General features: G+C 56.8%; 1 protein-coding gene across 4 annotated transcripts; it reads left to right on the plus strand.

The window, feature by feature from the left end:
- Positions 1–5,215: 5,215 nt before the first annotated feature.
- On the plus strand, positions 5,216–14,348 carry C19H15orf39 (chromosome 19 C15orf39 homolog). Of its 4 annotated transcripts, XM_074061480.1 has the most exons (4): positions 5,216–5,373; positions 8,401–11,151; positions 13,584–13,687; positions 14,094–14,348. In XM_074061480.1, exons 2-4 carry the CDS (start codon positions 8,445–8,447, stop codon positions 14,133–14,135), a joined length of 2,853 nt encoding a protein of 950 aa, XP_073917581.1. In that variant the 5' UTR covers positions 5,216–5,373; positions 8,401–8,444; the 3' UTR covers positions 14,136–14,348. The 4 variants fall into 4 exon arrangements, with proteins under 4 accessions (XP_073917581.1, XP_020031476.1, XP_073917582.1 ...); XM_020175887.2 differs by having other exon boundaries at positions 13,584–14,348; XM_074061481.1 differs by lacking the exon at positions 14,094–14,348 and having other exon boundaries at positions 8,401–11,206; positions 13,584–13,689.
- The last annotated feature ends 3,931 nt before the right edge of the window (positions 14,349–18,279 follow it).

Below are 18,279 nucleotides of genomic sequence, written 5' to 3' on the forward strand. Positions count from 1 at the left end.
AGTTTTGAAGGGAGGCACAGGGAAGATGACACATTCTTTGGTCACCTGGCACAGGTGGGTGGCCCACCTGTGCACTGCAGGCAACTGCAATGCTTGTACCCTTGACCCCTGCAATGTGGGAGGCTTGGAGCTGAGCACAGGGACCAAGAAGAGCTGTGAGCCAGGCTGCCCTCAGCATTTGTAACCTGGACCCTGAAACGGGTTATCAACCCATTCTACAGATGAGGCCACTGAGGCTGAGTCAATCAACATGTCCAAGATCACACAGCAGCAGAGCAGGATTTAGACTCGGTGCCTAAGCCCTGTGGGCTGGGAAACCTGACTCTTTGTGTCTGCCACCTCAGGCCACAGGGTGGCAGTCCATAAAGCCACAGGACTATTTCCCGCAGATGGAAAAGGGGGACAGTGCCCCTCTCTCTCTGCTCCCACTCAACCTCCAGGAAACCAGAGGGCTCAGAGACCCTTTTCTGGGACAGAGCTGTTAGTTGAAGTTGACTATGACAAGGGAGCTTCTGAGGCCCTGCCCCACCCCCCGGAGGAGCAGGAGGAGAGAGGCCTCCTGACCATGACCCTGGCCACTGAGCTGCTCTCCTCCTCCCTTCCTCCTGGGCAGCAGCCTGCCACTGTGCCAGCCCAGAGTCACAGCCCTCTGGACGCGGTTGCCTGGTAACAGCCCTAAGTGACGGAACCCCAGCAGGCAGGCTGTTAATGAAGGGGCAGCGTCCAACCACCTGGCCAGCCTTAGGAAGCCTCGGAAGACAGTGCCCTGGCCGGCCTTCGGCAGGAGGGGAGGCACTCACTGCACAGGGGGAGGGCACATGGCAGAGCAGGGAGGAGCTGGGTTGGTGGTCCCCAAACCTTTGAACTGGGGAGCTGGGGGTGGACTGGGGGTTGGGGATGGGGAGTGATTCCTGCTGGAGGCCAAGACCTAACCAAAGCAAGAGGTGGATTCTGGGCTGGAGTCAGTGCTATGGGCACAGCAGCCCAGGCCCAAACCACATCCTAGAAACAGCTGTGACTGCTATGCCCTGCCCCGGCACTGAGGCCAGGGGGAGGGGATCCCTAGAGAGAGGCCCTGGACTGGGAGGAAAGGAGGTGATTAGGAAGGCTGGCAGGGGGCCAGGCCCAGGGCTGGGAGAGCTCCTGCAACACTGAGGGGGAAGGGCCACAGCCTCTCCCCTCCTCATGGGGTCCCCCTCTTCTACTCGGCCCCCACCCAGGCTGGGGGCCTTCTAGAAGGAGCTGCATGCAGCATGAAGCAGGTAGGGTTCATCCAGGTGTTTTTCCATCCTTTGCGGAGGTGGAGGTGCGAGGATGGGGAGGAGAGGCAGGGTTGGAAGAAGGAGGCCTGCTGTGCAGAGGCTGGCCTTCAGGAGACCCAGGCATGTGGCTGTGCCTCTCTGGGCCTCTGCTGTCCCATGTTGCAATAGGTCAAAGTCTTAGAGGCTGGGAAGGGGTACAAGAGTTTTAGGAGAGCTTGGGCAGCAGAGGCTCCCTTGGGCTCTCACCCCTGGGTCCAGGTAGGTTTTTCTGGCTTTCTTCGCTTACAGATTCCATGGCCTGAGCCAGCCCTGTGCTGGTATTGCTGTCCCAGCACTCAGGCACACCTGTGCCTGGAGGAGGCCCCTCCACAGTCAATAAGGGGGGCCAGGCTGGAAACTAAGCCATTCCAGCCAGGAAGCTGGCTAGGATGGAAGTACAAGAGGACCAAACCCAGGGATGCTTCCTGGAGGAGGCCAGCAGGAATTAGCAAAGAAAGCTGGACTATCAGTCAAGAGAGGTTCATATATCATAGTGTGGTGTGATCCACAAGGAACTTTGGCTGGCTTTGGTGGCTGCTGTGGCAGCTGGCGGGGAAGGGACAGTTAGGAGACAGGTAGAAGCCAGATTGGGAGTCACAGGAGACTCTAAGCTGAGAGTAACTGGGACTGCCTCCTGACTTCTGTGGAAGGAAGTCCCAGTCTTTGGAAAGTGGCTCACCCATCAGGTCCCTTGGCCCTGCCTATGCAAGTCCTATGCAGTTGGACTCAGAAGGCTCTGAGCCCAGCTTGATGGCACCAGCATAGCTCAGCTTCAGGCTCTGCTCGCTTGAGTGGCACAGGGTTCCTAGTCACCAACTGCATCTGAGCCTTCCCTCAGAATGGCTTGAGTCACAGCTCCCAGGGGGAAGATCCCCGCTCCTCCATTTCTTAGCTGTGTGGACAGTACCCTTCTGTCCTCCCTATGAGCCAAGCTTGTGAAGACATTGAGCCCTGAGTCATGTCATAATCACACCGGTTTGGCTGAGGTGAGAACCGAGGTTAAAGGGCTTACTTAAGTCTTAGAGCTCAGTGTCAAACTCAGTTTTCCTTCTCTTCCTTTTTTTTTTTTTAATTGGTGGAATTGGGGTTTGAACTCAGGGCTTTGCGCTAGCAAACCCTGTACTCTACTGCTTGAGCCACACCTCCAGCCCATTTTGCTCTGATTATTCCGCAGTCTTGAGAACTAGTTATCCTGGCTGACCTTAAACTGCAATCCTCCTGATCTCAGCCTCCCAAATAGCTAGGATTACAGATGTGAGCCCCTGGCATCCAGCTTTTTTTTTTTTTTTTTTCCTGTTGAGACAAGGTTTCATTTTGTAGCCTAGCTGGCCTGGAACTTACTATGTAGCCCAGGCAGGCCTTGAACTCATGATCCTCCTGCCTCAGCCTCCCAAACGCTGAGATTACAGGCATGAACCATTGTCCCCCTCCCCCCCTCAACTCACACACTGATTAGTTTACTTGTTTTTCAAACTCTCGATTTATCTGATTGTAAGAATTAAATGAGGTGATACCTATTAAGTGACTGGCAGGAGCTCCTTGCCCCTACACCCACTAACAGTGAGATATCCCTCTGCTGAGGAAGAGAGGGCAGTACATGCAGTCTGGGGGGCCTCCCTGGAGGATGCAATTTTTATAGCTGAGTATGAAAGGACAGAGGGCATTGCTGTGTGTCTTAGGACAAGACTCTATATTTCTCTGTTTTGCTGCCTGAAGGGTGACTGTCAGTGCCAGCTCTCCCTTGTCTGGAGTGAGAGGGAGCTCCTTTGAGAAGGAAAGAGATTTCTAAATAGCAGGTGTGACCTCATTAGTGGGAGGAACATTATTATTTAATAACCATAACCTAACAAGCTGAGGTTCAGAAAGCTGACCTTTTACCTTGCCTTCCCTGGGAGAAAGAAGACGTAATTTGCGTCTGGGGCCACATGAAAGAGGGTGTGTGCCCAGCCTGAGACCTATGCAGAGCTGGGGTGGGGACGGTATAACCTCCTTTGACATTTTCTACTATACTTTTGTTAACTCCACCCAGGAAGCGCACAGGACGCATTCTTCCCTTCCCTGCTCTACTCACCGTGCCTTCCAGACAAAACACCCCTTCTGTCCAAGACCACAGCGCTAATGCAAACATGGGTAACACCTTGTTAAGGACTGCCTTCATTTGCTGTAGGTTCTGCACATGACCCTTGGGGTAGAGAGAAAAAGGGCAAGGTCAGAGCCTTCTGGAAGTCACAGTCACCTGGCACTTTGCAGAGCTTTTCACAGTTTACAAGCAAGTTGGTATTGACACTCATGGCAGTCTCTAAGGCAGGTATCTCACTGTTCCCATTTTGTGATATCAGAGAGTGACAAAGTGGCCCTTAAGTCCTGTGGCTTTTCTTTGGTAGTCCACCATGTTTAAGTTATGCTGAAAAGGACAGGGCTGCTGTCCGGGGAGGCATTCGTACATTAAGACTAGACTCAGTCTTTGTGACCCCTAGGGTCTTGGCAGGTTCATCCTGGCCTGGTTGGGTCCCACTTGGGCTCAGAGAGATTGGGGAGACCACCAGGCACACTTGAGTACACAACCTGAGAGTCTTAGACCCCAAGAGCCAAGGGCACTGCCCTTTTCCCTCCCCACTTCTTGTGGCAGGGCAGGGACCAGAGCAGGTGCTGTGCTGGGGAAGAGGGAGGGGGGCAGGGCAGAGGTGGTGAGGAACAAAACAGGGAAGGACAGCCCATGCCCAGTGGGTGGCAGGTTGGGCTACAGTGACCCTGAGCTGTCAGGGCACAGATGTACTTTCCTGATGCTTAAGGTGTGGCTGCAAAATTTCCTGGCTTGAGGGGCTATCTGGGGGAAAGCTCCAAACCCTCTCTGAGTCTCTCCTCCCCAGATCTTTCCAGGATGTATTTATAAGGTCCTTCCAGCTCTAAACCAGGTTCTCCTCTCCGCAGGTGACCTCACTTCCTCTTCCTAGTCCAACCTGGAGCCCAGTCCCTCCTTCTCAGAGCCAGCTGCTGCAGCTGCTTCACAACTCCTGGCAACTGTGGCCTCAGGCCTGCCCTGCTCTCTGACTCAGGCAGTCCTGACCTTTGTTTTCAGGAGGTAGCCTGGGTGGTTTTGCCCCATGAAGTTGCTCTGACCTTTGCCATGTCCACTTGTCCTCCCCTCTCTCAGGTGGCCAGAGTCAGGTCAGAGACAGAACCCCCCCCCAACCTTGCCCTCCAGCCCCTCTGTGCAACAGACCATTCCTGGCAGGCTGGGGATTCTTCACCCTGATGCAGCCTCCCAGGCTACACGTGCTCAGGCCTGTTCTTCTGAGGGACACTTGCCAAAAGGTTCAGAGATACCCACGAGATCACTTAGCACCCCTCCCGCCAGCACCTTCATTCCCGGTCCACTGCGGGGGGTGGGGAGGTCACTCTGGGACAGCTGAGGCCCTCTAGGTTTGTCTGCAATTTGCCTGGCAAGAGCCGTGCTGCAGCTGGCACTGGCCAAGGGAGTCAGGGCCGCCTACTGTGTGCCATATTTTAAGACAGCGTCTTGCAAGCCTGACAACACCCCCTCTTTGAGGGAGACAATTCCAGTTTTACAAATGAGGAAACTGAAGCTCCGCGAGGTCAAGGGGCAGGCGCAAGGTCACATGGCTGCAAAGTGGCAGTGAATGAATGATGTAACGGAATGACTGAATGAACGCACGTGAGCGCCCGCGGGGCAACGGTTTGCGGAGCGCGGCGGGTACAGGACGGTGCCCAGCACTCATGGCTGAGTCACGGGAGGGCGGACTCCACGCAGGCCGGCGGTACCCGTGGGCCCGGGGGAGTGCAGGCTCCCAGAGGCGCCGCCCGGCTCTGCCCCCGCCCCCCCACCCCCGCTGGCCGCCCCGCCCCCGCCCCGCCCCCAGCCCGCCCCGCCCGGGACCGCAGACGGCGCCCAGCGGCGGCGCGAACGGCCGCTCAGAGGGAGGCTCCGGGCTCGGTGCTCGTTGCGACTTCCCGCTCAAGCCCCACCGGACAGGAACCCTCAGTCTGGGCGGCGCTAGAGGATGCGGCTGCGGCCCCAGGTAGCGACAGCGAGAAGCCTGGCACCCTGCAGGTGGGCGCTCGCCCGCTCGGCGGGCGCGGAAACTTGGGCCGAGTTTGCGGGCGGCTCGTGGACAAGGGGCGGGTGGCTGTGCCCCAGGGCGCCCCTACCGGCCGGCGCGGAATGGAGCGCGCGGGGATCGGGACCGAGGTGCTGTGGCTTCCGGCGATCGGGCTGCGGGGTTGGGGTGCGCGGCTGCCCCGACTTTTTCGGGACTTCGAGGCTCCCAGGGCCTTGGTCCTGCCGGCGCTTGGTCCCTCGCGGGGCTGGCGGGGAGTCAGGCTGAGCCCTCCGGCCTCCCGCAGGGACTCGCTCACGTGGATTGCCGGGGCGGGGATGAGGGGGCGGTGGGGGACTGGGGCTGGTGGCGGCGGGCGGTGAGGCGCCGTGGGGTCCTGGACGCGCCCTGCTGCGACGGGACGGCCTGCGGTTTCCTCGCCACCGCTTGACTCACCCTCTGGCCGCTGCCCAGCCTGGCGGGATCGCCCCGAGGCGGTGGCTGCCCGGACTCTGTGGCCCGACTGCTTCCCCACCCCCCGACTCCGGGACCTCCCCCCAGTCTGCGGGCGTCGGTCTGTGGGGCTCCGTGCGCCGGCCTGCTGGCTTGCACACGTGTGCCCGGGGCCCGAGCTAGGGGAGAGCACAGTTCTGTGTGCAGATGTGAGCCATGCACGTACGCGCAGGCACGGGTTTGCGTGCGTGGCGGCGGCGGCCTGTGTGTCAGCCTGCTGGGGTGCACGTGCGCCCCAGCGCCGCCGCGAGGGGCTTGGGGACACCCGGAAGCCCGTGGGGTCTAGTGCGGTGGCAGCCCCAAAGTGAAGTCGGCGGTGGGTCCCAGGCTCCAGGGTCTTGGGTGGGGAAGGTAGGCGAAAGGAAGGTGGAAGCCCATTCTGCAACCCTCTTCCCTTCCCCGAAACTGTGGGCTGCCCCCAGGTTGGGTGTCTGGAGAGCCCCGAGCGGCAGCTGGAAGAGGTGAGAGGTGGGAGAATGTGGACGGGGCGATCAAGCCCTCCAAGAGAGTTCAGTGCTAGCCCCAAGTGGGTTGGAATCTTCGGTCTTCTTCCTGAGGCCCCTTGGAGCTGGAAGCCCAGAGGGGTGGCAGAGCTACTTGCATCAGCAGCACTGCCACAGGGGTGGTGGGCTCTTTGGAGCTCATCCAAAAGGACCAATAGAACTGCCCTCCCCTACAAAGGTAATATGACCCTACTGCCTGGCGCTCCACCCTCTCCAAGCACCTGATGCCACCTAGATTTGTGTCAGGAAGGAGGCACCTATATTTTGGCTGCCATCTGAGTGGGGAGGGGCCTCCATTGCCACTCTCCATCACCTACTAGCAGAGTAAGGTCACCTTCACATCTTTCAGAGCCCTCTGCTGGGTCCCTGGAGCCCCCACTCCTCCCACAAAGACTCCTGAGGGTCCCAGGTGGCCTCATGTCTATTGACTGGGTCCAGAGGAGTCTCAAGGAGTCTCCAGGGCAAAGGGCATGGGTTGGGCTGATCCCAGGGGAAAAGGACTCCTGGGGCTGGGGGTGGGTATGGAGCAGGCCCCAAGGGACACTGGGGAAGGTGAGACCAGAGCCAGTTCTTAATTAATGCAGAGCTTCCAAGAGCAGGTTGTGAGGGGAGGCTCAGCACCTTCAAAACCATATAACCACACCTCGCAACACAGCCAGATGGGAACTTTCCCCCTGCAAGGCAGATCCTTGTCATAGGGCACTGCTAGTAGGACTGTGGCCTGGGTCCTGATGTCCTCTTCTGCCTTGTCCTGGGCCCACCTGGAGTTCCACCTGGCTTCCTTGATGCCAACAGGTTGGAGTAGGAGTGGGCACTGACTGGCCCCATGGTACCTTTAGCTTTTCTTTTCCCCTTGCTGGTCTAACTCTGAGCCCCTGCCATGAGCCAGAGGGAGGAAAGGGGTGGTTCTTGCTTGCTGGTGACAAAAACCTGCGACACTTGGCCTAGGGCCTGATCATAGCAAGATTGAGCTGATTCATCCTTTCTAAGCCACTGAGAGTTTCAGGGAACAGGGCCCACTGGGAGAGATAGAGGCGGGTCAGTGTGGGCCAGCAGACAAGCTTCAAATGGAGCCCTTCATGAGTCATTGAGTGCCTGCTGTGTTGAGAAAACCCACCCTTGACTGCTCTGGGTCTGAGTCCCCATCCTTCCTTGGCTTGGCCTTGGCCTTGGCCTTGCTTTTCCATCAGTAGAGTACAGTGGAAGTAGTTGCCAGCTATACACACACACACACACACACACACGCACGCACGCACGCACGCACACACGCATGCACGCACGCCTTGGAATAGCCACTTGAGGGCTGAGGATGGCGGGCTGAGGATGGCCACAGGCCCTCCTCCCCTGTGTTCTGGCACCACAGCACCATCTACCGAACAGCTTTGATCCTCTTCCTGAGGAGAGGTGGGGCTTGTACAGAGAGAGCCCAGCCACCTCTCCTGGGGGGACTGCCCTCCCCAGGCAAGCTCAGTAAGACCAGCAGGTTAAGAGAGTGTCACAGGAAATCTGATTTGTATGTTAACAATGCCCAGATTCCATGCCTTAGTTCTGGGTACCATCTTGGAACAGTAGGGGGAGGCAGGAGACTTGCTTCCTGTCCCATCTCTTTCCTCAGTGACTTCGGGATGGATAGGTCTCATTTGTATTATGGGAGGGGCAGGGAAAGCCCAGGCAAGTGATCCTCAGGCTGCCCTGCAAAGTCTGGACCCCCAAGGAAGGGGTCTTGGCAATCACAGGAAAGAAAGCTAAACAGAAACATTGGGGGTGAGGGCGAGGCTGCTGCACAAGAATTCATTCAACAAAGTCTTCTGCTGCCTAAAAAACAGAGCTAGATTCAAACCCCAGTCTTGCCAAAAAAATAAAAAAATAGAGCTGCAGGCCTCTGCATTTCTGGCTCTTACATTTACTCTGAACTGAGCACCAGCTGAGTGCCAGCTTCTTAGGGGCTGTGAGCCAGGGTGTAGCCTCCACTGCTCTCATGCATCCCATCTTCTGACCTCCCCTGCCTCTCTTTTTCTCTCCCAGGTCCGCAGGAGAATAGCACAGGAGGGCTTGACACCTTCATAGCCATGGCGGAGAAGCGGCCCCTGGGAACCCTGGGGCCTGTGATGTATGGCAAGCTTCCCCGCCTAGAGGCAGACTCAGGGCCTGGACCTAGCTTGCCCCTCTCTGCTGTTAACCAGGACTCCTGCAGCTACAAGGGTGCCTACTTTTCCTGCCCCATGGGGGGTACTTCCAAGGCAGGGTCTGAACGGTTGGCATCCTGGACCCCATACCCACCCTTGTATCCCACTACTGTGGCAGGATCCCCACTTCGGACAGACAACCTGTTGACAAACTGCCTGCTCTACCGCCCTCCAGCAGAAGGGTCTGAGAAGATGCAGGACTCCACTGAGGTCCTGCCCTTCAGTCCCCAGACTCATGCATACCCAGCCCCCCCTGGGCTAGCAGCACCCAAACCTGTCTACCGCAGCCCTCTCTGTTACGGGCTCTCAGCTTGCCTGGGGGAAGGGGCAGTGAAGAGACCACTGGATGTTGACTGGACCCTGGTAACCGGACCCCTGCTGCCCTCAGCTGATCCACCCTGTTCTCTCGCCCCAGCTCCTGGCAAGGGCCAATCTCTGGATGGCACCTTTTTGCGTGGGGTACCAGCTGCGGTGTCTGGCAAAGACTCCTCGCTGGGCTTCTCCACATGCCAGACTCTCCTGGAGAAATATCGGACCATCCACAGCACAGGCTTCCTGGGCTCCAAGTTCACAGGTCCTTACTCTGGGGACCCTAAGCAAGCAATGGTGGAGGGGCCTTCCAGTCCTTGGACACAGCTGGCCCAGCCCCTGGGGCCACCCTGCCAGGACACAGTGCCTGTCCACTACCCATTACCCCCTCCTCCACAGGCCATTCCTTGCCCACCAGCCTGTCGCCACCCAGAGAAGCAAGGCAGTTATACCTCTGCGCTCCCACTACAGCCTCTGGGAGTCCACAAGGGCTCCAGCTACCAGGCTGGTGGGCTGGGCAGCCCCTACCTGAGGCAGCAGGCAGCCCAGTCCCCCTATGTGCCCCCCATGGGGCTGGACACTTATTCCTACCCCTCTGCCCCACTCCCAGCACCCTCACCAGGCCTCAAGCTGGAGCCCCCTCTTGCTCCACGGTGTCCACTGGACTTTGCCTCCCAGACTCTGGGTTTTCCTTATGCCCGGGATGACCTCTCTCTGTATGGAGCATCCCCAGGACTTGGGGGAACACCACCTTCCCAGAACAGTGTGCAACCTGTGCCACAACCCAGTGCCTTCCAGCGGGCATGCCAGCCTTTGCCAGGCAGTCAGCCAGCCTCTGAGCCTATGAGGCCTGCTGAGAAACCTGTGCGAGGTGCCGAAGAAAAGACGTGGGTGCCCAGCTGCAGGAAAGAGCAGCTTCAGCCCCGGCTCGATGAGCACCCTGGAGCACCCATTGTCATCCGAGATAGCCCAGTTCCCCGCACCTCACCAGCACTGCACCCCTGTGTCCAGGAGCGCCAGCCTCTTCCACAGAAGGCAGGCTCAAGGCCACCCAGCTCTCCACCAATGCCTGTCATTGATAATGTCTTCAGCCTGGCACCCTACCGTGACTATATGGATGCGCGGGCGACCGAAGCCCCAGCCACTAATGAGCGCCAAGATAAAGATTGTAAGGGGACCCTGCCTGTCCAGGAGGGGTCCTCAGGGGCTCGCTGCTCTCTTCGTGAGGAGGTGGCCTTGGACTTGAGTGTGAAGAAGTCCATGGTAGAGGCCACCCCTATTCAGGTCCCAAGCCCAGAAGTTCAGGCCAAGCCCAGTACAGCTGTGGATGTGCCAGATGTGGAGAACACAGCATCAGGTCTGTCAGGCCTGAAAGAGACGGTCACAGAAGCACCAGCAATGCCAGTGGCCACAGAGGACACACCAAGGACCAATTTCCACAGCTCTGTGGCCTTCATGTTCCGAAAATTTAAGATCATCCGTCCAGCACCCTCACCTGCAGCCACAGTCCCATCTACACCCACCTTGGCTCCTGCCCCTGCACAACCTGTACCCACCCCTCCATCTATGCCCCTGGGACTGCAGATTGTCACTCAGCCCTTGCCGGTGGCATGCTTCAACCTGGCCCTGCCTAACTCTTCAGCTGTAGCTGTGGCCTCTCCAGCCCCAGCCCCTGCTCCAGCTCCATCACCTGCTCCCGCCCTTGCACCAGCTGCAGCCACTGTACCAGCCCCTGCTCCAGCTCCTGCTCCAGCCCCTGTTCCAGTTTCAACCACAGCCCCAGCAGACTCCTCAGAGCAGCACTTCACAGGGCTGCATGCATCCCTGTGTGATGCCATCTCAGGCTCCGTGGCCCACTCCCCACCCGAGAAGTTGCGTGAGTGGCTGGAGACAACTGGGCCCTGGGGCCAGGCCGCATGGCAGGACTGCCAGACTGTGCAAGGGCTGCTGGGTAAGCTACTTTCACAGCTGCAAAGGTTCATGTGCACACAGCAGTGCCCCTTCCCCCATGTGGTGCGGGCAGGTGCCATCTTCGTGCCCATCTACCTGGTGAAGGAGCGGCTCTTCCCACGACTGCCTCCCGCCTCCGTGGACCACGTGCTGCAGGAGCACCGAGTGGAGCTGCGGCCCACCACGCTGTCGGAGGAGCGGGCGCTGCGGGAGCGCGCCCTGCACGGCTGCACCTCACGCATGCTGAAGCTGCTGGCGCTGCGCCAACTGCCCGACATCTACCCCGACCTGCTGGGACTGCAGTGGCATGACTGTGTGCGCCGCCAGCTGGGTGAGCTTAGGGCGGCCCCGTAGCCACCAGAGCTGTGTGAGTGAGCTAGTGACAGGTGTGTGTGCGGTATGATTCCAAAAACTCAAGCTGGTGCAGGGGCTGCCCTTCCTACGGTTCCCCTCTCCCTCTTTTTTTTTTATTTGGTGGGACTGGGTTTGAACTCATGGCTTTGCGCTCACAAATGTGCTCTACTGCTTGAGCCACACCTCCAGTCCATTTTGTTCTTTTTTGGGGGGTGCGGGGGTGGCACGCTTGCTAGGCAGGTGCTCTTACTGCTTGAGCCACTCCCCCAGCCCTTTTTTGTAATAGTGTTTTTTGAGATAGGTGCTCACGGACTGTTTGCCTGCGGATGACTTTGAACTGAGATCCTCCTGATCGCTGCCTCCTGAGTAGTTAGGATTATAGGCATGAGCCACCAGTGCCCAGCTTGTTCTGGTTATTTTGGGGATGGGATCTGGTGAACTATTTGCCCAGGCTGTCCTCAAACCTCGATCCTTCTGATCTCAGCCTGTCACTAAGATTACAGGTGTGAGCCATTGGCGCCTGGCTCCCCTCTGTCTCAAGGGAAACCCTGTTGACCCAGCTCCCAGAACCCAAGACCTGGCAGGGACCAGTCCTCCCGCCTACTGCAAGCACTCTTGCCTTTGATCATATAGTTTCTTGGGCTCCTGGCACTTAAATGCAGAAAAGTGTACAGTGAGTTGGAGATTGGAGTAGCACCGATACATTGTGCCAACTGTTGTCCCGCTTGCTTCACTCATTCATTCATTCATTCATTCACTTGTGTGGTACTGTCAGGGCCTTGCACTTGAGCCTCATCCCCAGTCCTTTTTATTTATATATTTTCAGTAGGGTTTCATGTTTATACTGGGGCCTCCCTGGACTGTAATTCTTCCATTTATACTTCCCACCTAGCTGGGATGACAGGCGTGTAGCTACCACGCCCAGTTCTATTGGTTGAGATGGTGTCTCTGGAACTTTTTTGCCTGGTCTGGCCTTGAACTACGATCCTCCCAATCCCCGTATCTCAAATAGTTAGGATTATAGGTGTGAGCCACCACACCTGGCTCAGTTGGCTTTATGTCCTGAAGGACCTGCTGAAGTGTGTTATGGTGGGGGCTCTCACACTTCTCAATTCAGGGCTCTGGCGTCCAGGCCCTGAGCCCCTTTGAGGTCTCTTCGCCCTGTCACCACACTTTCCTCCCACTCAGCCTCTGTCTAGGCTGTCTCCCTGAAGAATCTGCTCTGGTCTGTAACCCTCACCTGACCACTGTACCCTGGCCTTCCTCTCCCCTTCGATGGTCAGGGTGGAGAAGGCCTGAGGCAGTGTGGGTATGGAGCTGGGGGTGCTGGCTAACCAGTGTTCCTAATCCTTGGGCACTGAAGAGTTGGGAAAAAGTTCTCAGTAGGTGGAAAGGAAATGGGAGTGGTGGTCTGCTTGTGAAAGTGAGGGGTACCATCTGTCACTTAGTCTTCCAGTCAGATCTCTCCTAGTCCCCTGGGCTGCCCTGGAGGCAGTGGAGCTGGGTGCTCCATACTCCAGCTCTGATGCCAGCCTTTAGGAGTTGGGGTCTGGCAAGGAAGTGACAGCTGACTGCCTGCCACTGGCTAGATTTGGGGACTCCGTCGCACTGCCTCCCTGACCCGCAGGTGCCCCTAGAGAGTTGTTACTCCGACCTTGTTCCTTCTGGGTTCCTAGGCATTCCTAGCAGCACCTCCCCACCCCCAGGCCCTTTGCTCTGGGCATTGCTTTCAGGGCAGGCCCTTCCTGGGCTCTGGAGGTGGTGTGGCAGGAAAATGACGGCTCTTGAGCTGGCAGAATGAGTGCCTGCTTAGCAAGCACAAGGCCCTGCATTCAAACCCCAGTGCTGCCAAAAAAGAAGAGGAAAAAAAACCCACCATGTATTAGTTTGCCAGGCACTGGTGGCTCATGCCTGTAATCTTAGCTCCTCAGGAGGCAGAAATTGGGAGGATTGAAGTTCGAATCCTGCCTGGGCAAATAGTTCAAGAGACCCTATCTCATAAAAATCCTTCACAAAAAATGGCTGCACTTAAGGTGTAGGCCGAGTTCAAACCCCAGTACAAGGACGACGACAAAAAAGAGAATGGCTCTCCCATATGTGGGCGAGCCCTCTCTATGCCTCAGTTGGGCATTGGGCCCAGCCCTGGTTCTTGAACTGTTGGGCTCCTTTCCTCTTGTCCTTGCTCCCAAACAGCCTTCTAAGCAGTGCCCTAATCAGATGGCGTCCTGGTGACACTTGGGAGGTACGTGCCAGCAGGTCCATGTCAGGGAGAGCCATGATAACTGTGACCCTGCTGGTGCCATCCTGGCCTGGGGCAGAGCAGAACCACTGTTCTGGATGACTTTAGGGACCAGAAACTGGGACCTGAGGGTGTGGAGCCTGCAGTCTGACTATATGTTTCTTTTCCAGGTGACTTGGACACTGAAGCTGGAGCTGTGTCCCCCTCAGAACCATCCATGGCCAGAGATGAATCAGAAAGTGTTGCCCTGGCTCGGAAGTCACCAGCCCCCAAGGTCAGGAAGCCAGGGAGGAAGCCACCAACCCCTGGCCCAGAGAAAACAGAGGCGGCCTCTGGGGGAGGGTCACGTGGCCCATCACCTACCCCTGCTGCCAGTGCCAGCCCACCCGGCCCCACACTCCGGGCCCGCTTCCGCAGCTTGCTGGAAAACGCCTGGCTCAATGGCATGGCACTGCCCACTTGGGGCCACAAAGCCTCCGGACCTGACCGGCCCTCACCCCAGCCCCAGCTCCTGGGCAGCCAGAGTCACCACCTGTAGCACTGGCTCAGGGCTGTTTGGACAGCCAACCATCTCGGGGCCACTCTGTCCCTTGGGATACAGATGTTGGGGCTGGGACCCACCAATGGGCCGAGAACCCCTGAGCTTTTAATATTAGAAAGGGCTCCTTCCTCTTCCGTAGAGAAAACCAGTGGGCGTTGGAACCCCACAGACCTGGCCTTGAGTCCTGGCTGCTGTGTTCCTGACTGCGTGACCTGGGCAGACACTTCACCTCTCTTGAGCCCTCATTCCCCATTTGTAAAATAGGACAGCACAGCCTACCTCAGGGTTGTTGTGGGGATTATTGCCTGACACACACCCATTAGATTTGGTCTCTGCTCCCTGCCTGGGACAGGCCCTTGCCCTCAGCCAGAAGAACCTTCTTTTTGAAAACCTTCGTGTGTCTTAGGACTTGGTTGTCTTCAAGCAGTACGTCGTCGTACAGCGTCTGTGGCTCCTGCATATACTTCCCCCAGTCTCTCTGCTTGTGCGGGGACACCGTCTGAGGCTGGCGTCCTTGTTCTGGGCCTATGGCCCCACCCCGGGAGGCCCAGAGTGTCCTGAATTGACATCAGTAACTTCCCCAAGCTCCCTCCCACACCCCAGGCATTACCCCAGAAAAGTTATGTTCTCTAGAAGCTAAGCAGGTACAGGGACGTGCTGAGTGGCAGCTCAGTCCCAGGAGGTCTCTAGAGATTGGCACTGGGGACCCTGGTACTCTTCGAGGCTCTCATCAGCCAGGCTTGCTGTGACCCAGGGCCCTGCAGCATGCGGAACTGAGCTGGAGGCTGGCAAGCTGGGGTCCATGGCCTTATGTAAGGGTTTGTGAGGAGCCTGGGCCCTTGGGTGGGGGTAGGGAGTAGCTATTAAAGAATTCGAATTGTTTTTGGAGCTGGGGCTGTGAGCTCACATTTCGTCACCTTGAAGGGCCTCGCCCTTCACTCATGGGCTGCCCTTGCTGCTCCCACTCCAGAAGGCTCCAAGGTCATGGGGTGCTGGCCAGCCCTGGCCTATGGACCCTCCTCACACCGTCTAACCAACCAGTCTCGGTCCCAGTGACAGTTGGTCTTACAGCCCAGTGAAAAATACTGGTCACTACATTTGCCTGTCTGTTTCCCAGGACCAAAGATGGGCCCACCATGGGCCAGAACTGACACCCTGCCCTGTACTGGTGATCACGTATCCCCTTGACCTTGGCTGGTGAGGGGGCCACTGGGTCTGCCCTCCAGATGGCCTACCCTGCTGGGCTGTAGATGTCAGAGGGTGGCTCAGGGCCACTGAGGTGGCTTCCTAGACCAGGTTTCCCCAGTCCACCAGGGCTCACTGGGGCTATCGTGGTAGGTTTACACTTCTCTCTGCCAGCCTGGTCTTGAGCCAGTTTGGACCAGAATTTGGGGTAGCAGCTGCCATTGTCCCTATACCAGTCCACAAGGAATATCCTTGTATCGTAATCCATTTTTTTAAATTGCCACTAACAATACCATGGACTGGGTAAGATTTTGTTGGAAGGGTGGGGAAGAGGGTTGTAGTTTTGTTTTTTGGCAGGGCTTCACTACGTAACCCTTCTGCCTCAGCCTCCTGAGTGCTGGGACTACAGGCATGTGCTGCCATGCCCAGCCCAAAAAGGTTTATTTTGGCTCATGGTTCTAGAGGTTCAAGGTTGAGGGGCCAGATCTGGTGATGGCTTTCATGTTGTCAGAGACTTGAGGCAGCATAGGGTGCCCGTGGAAAGAGGCAGGGATCCACCCTGATTTTTTCTAATCCTAATCTCACTCAAAGGCCCCACCCCGAACACTGTGATGACATTGTTTCCACCCTCACAATAGGGATTAAATTTCAACACATGAACCCGAGGGACATACTCAAACTATATCCAGACCATAGCCTGTGAAGGTACTGGGCAACTGTGTCAATGTGACAGTGTGTTCCTTGTCACTGTAATGACAGCCTGGGGATGGGGAGGTATTCTTGGTCCCAGAAGAGGAGATGCTGAGCTGGGCCTTGAAGAAGACGGGAAGAAGTAGATGAAAACGAGGGGAGGGCTTACACTGGCCTGGGGGTTTGTAGAGCTCTAAGAAGGGGAGTGGGTGGGGCTGGCTCAAAACCCAGGCCTTGTTATGTCACATCAACCCCACCCATGGTCTGAAGGATAGCCGGTCTGTGCCAGGTGGTTTATAGAAAGCTGGGTTACAGACTTGGAGTCACTGAGTCCCGGTGCCCCATTCAGCCAAAAGGCACCTCTTCCCCCGCATTGACAGCATTGCCTGGGCTTTACTGGATCTAACTGCTGCTTCTTCCGTCCTTTGTCTTCCCTGCCATCCTCTTCCCCTTTTTCCCCTCCACACCTGTGTCCCTGCCATATGCCAGCCATACACTTGCCAGTTGCTACAGGGTAGAGTGGCCTCAGGGCAGGCAGGGCCTCAGAGGACCCATGATGGTGCAGAGGCTAGGCTGGAGGTGGCTGTCCTCCAAGAAACAACGCTGTCCAGGGAACCCCCATCCCCAAGCTACAGCCAGAAGGGACAGGCCTAGTGCTACCCAGAGTTCTGTGTAATCTAAGGGAGGAATATGACTGCCAAGAGCTCCAGCTGAGGTGGCAGGCAGGACCGGAGTCCTGTCCAGGGCTGAGGCTAGAGAGGCAGCGCCCCTTCCTGACTCACACTGACATGCAAGGGTTTTTGTTAGGTTTTTTTTTTCTTTCCTTTTTTTTTTTTTTTTTTTTTTTTTTTTTAATAAAACCTGTTGCTGGCTAAGAGGGTACAGAGGGAATGTGTGGGAAGCTAAGTGTGTCCTGCCCCTAGGAAATCTCTGTCTTAGCTCAATGTGCCCCTCTGGTTTCCCCGGTTGCCCTGTAGTCATTTGAGACTCCTGGACTGGGCCCAACCAGGCAGGTTTCTCAAACAGAACCACCTGGAAAAAGCCTCCCTGAACCCCTGTTAAGAATGGTCTTATGAACTGGGGGAAGGGCTCAGGTGGTAGAGCTCCTGCTTTGAAGCCCTGAGTTCAAACACCAGTGCCACCAAAAAAAAAAAAAAAAAAAAGAATGATCTTATGGACTGGGGGTAGGACTCAAATGGTACAGGTCTAGGCTAGCAAGTGCAAGTCCCTGAGTTCAGTTTCCTATTACAGCAAAAATTAAAAAAATACTAAGCCAGGAATGGTAGCCTGTAATCCCAGCACTCAGGAGGCTGAGACAGTATTGTGAATTTGAGGCCAGCCTGGGTTACGTAGTGAGGCTCTGCCTAAAAAAAAGTCTTAAGCAAAGTCCAGGAAATCTGTTTTATATATAATTAATTTTGTGGTACTGGGGCTTGAACTCAGGGCCTACACCTTGAGCCACTCCAGCCCTTTTTTGTGAAGGTTTTTTTTGAGATGGGGTCTCACGAACTATTTGCCCTGGCTGGCTTTGAACCATGATCCTCCTGATCTCTGCCTCCTGAGTAGCTAGGATGACAGGCGTGAGCCACCAGTGTCTGGCTAAAATCAGGGTTTTACTACAGCTCCCAAGTGACCATCAGTCTGGTGTTCAGGAGCCAGGTTTTGAGTAACACCACCAACTTGCTCCTCCCTTCAGGGTGCAGATGGGGAAACAAGTCCAGGATCTTGCTGAGGAGTTGCACCAAGTCAGGTCTGTGTCAAGACCCAGAGCCGGTTCTGAGCAGTTCAGGGGCTGCTAGGGAAGCACTTCACTCTGCTCAGCTCTCCTGGCCCAATCCAAACCTGCCCCAGGTAGTCTTGCTAGCCAACACAAGCATCTCTTGCCTTGAGTTAAAGCCAGGATGGAGCTCAGGTGAGACGAGTGTGGGGGAGGCCCAGACTCACAATGCCCAGTACCACAGGCTGAGGACCCAAGGGTGGGAGGGACAGTTCTGTCCCACCTCAGAGTCTGGAGGTAGTTGTCAAGACCCTGTCCCTTTGGTAACCTTCAGGTGCCTCCTTCCCTGGTTTGCTCGCCCAGGGAGTTGGGCTGGATGATTGTGCCACTCTCAGTCCTTCAAGGGCTTTGAGCAAGGCTCAGGTCTGACGCAATGGATAGTGCCTTTTCTGATCCTCAGCTCCCCTGCTACAGATGGAGGGGTCCCTCGAGCCCAGGGGCCAAACCCCAGCTTGGCCTGCTGCCCCTGCTGAGGGAGACTACTGAGGAGCACTGGCTGGGGGCTGTTGGGCCTTGTTGCTAGCTGTTGTCCTCTGTTCAGTTCTTCCTTCCTGGACAGCCCTCTCAGCCTCCAACCCTCAGATACCCCTAAAGGGAATCCCCAGTATAGCTCTTCAGGGTCCCCTCTGGTTGCAGAGATGGTAATAGCCCCAGGATGGGGAGGTGCTGCAGC

This window comes from Castor canadensis, chromosome 19, assembly GCF_047511655.1.
Source record: "Castor canadensis chromosome 19, mCasCan1.hap1v2, whole genome shotgun sequence".
In the NCBI taxonomy this organism is placed as follows: domain Eukaryota; kingdom Metazoa; phylum Chordata; class Mammalia; order Rodentia; family Castoridae; genus Castor; species Castor canadensis.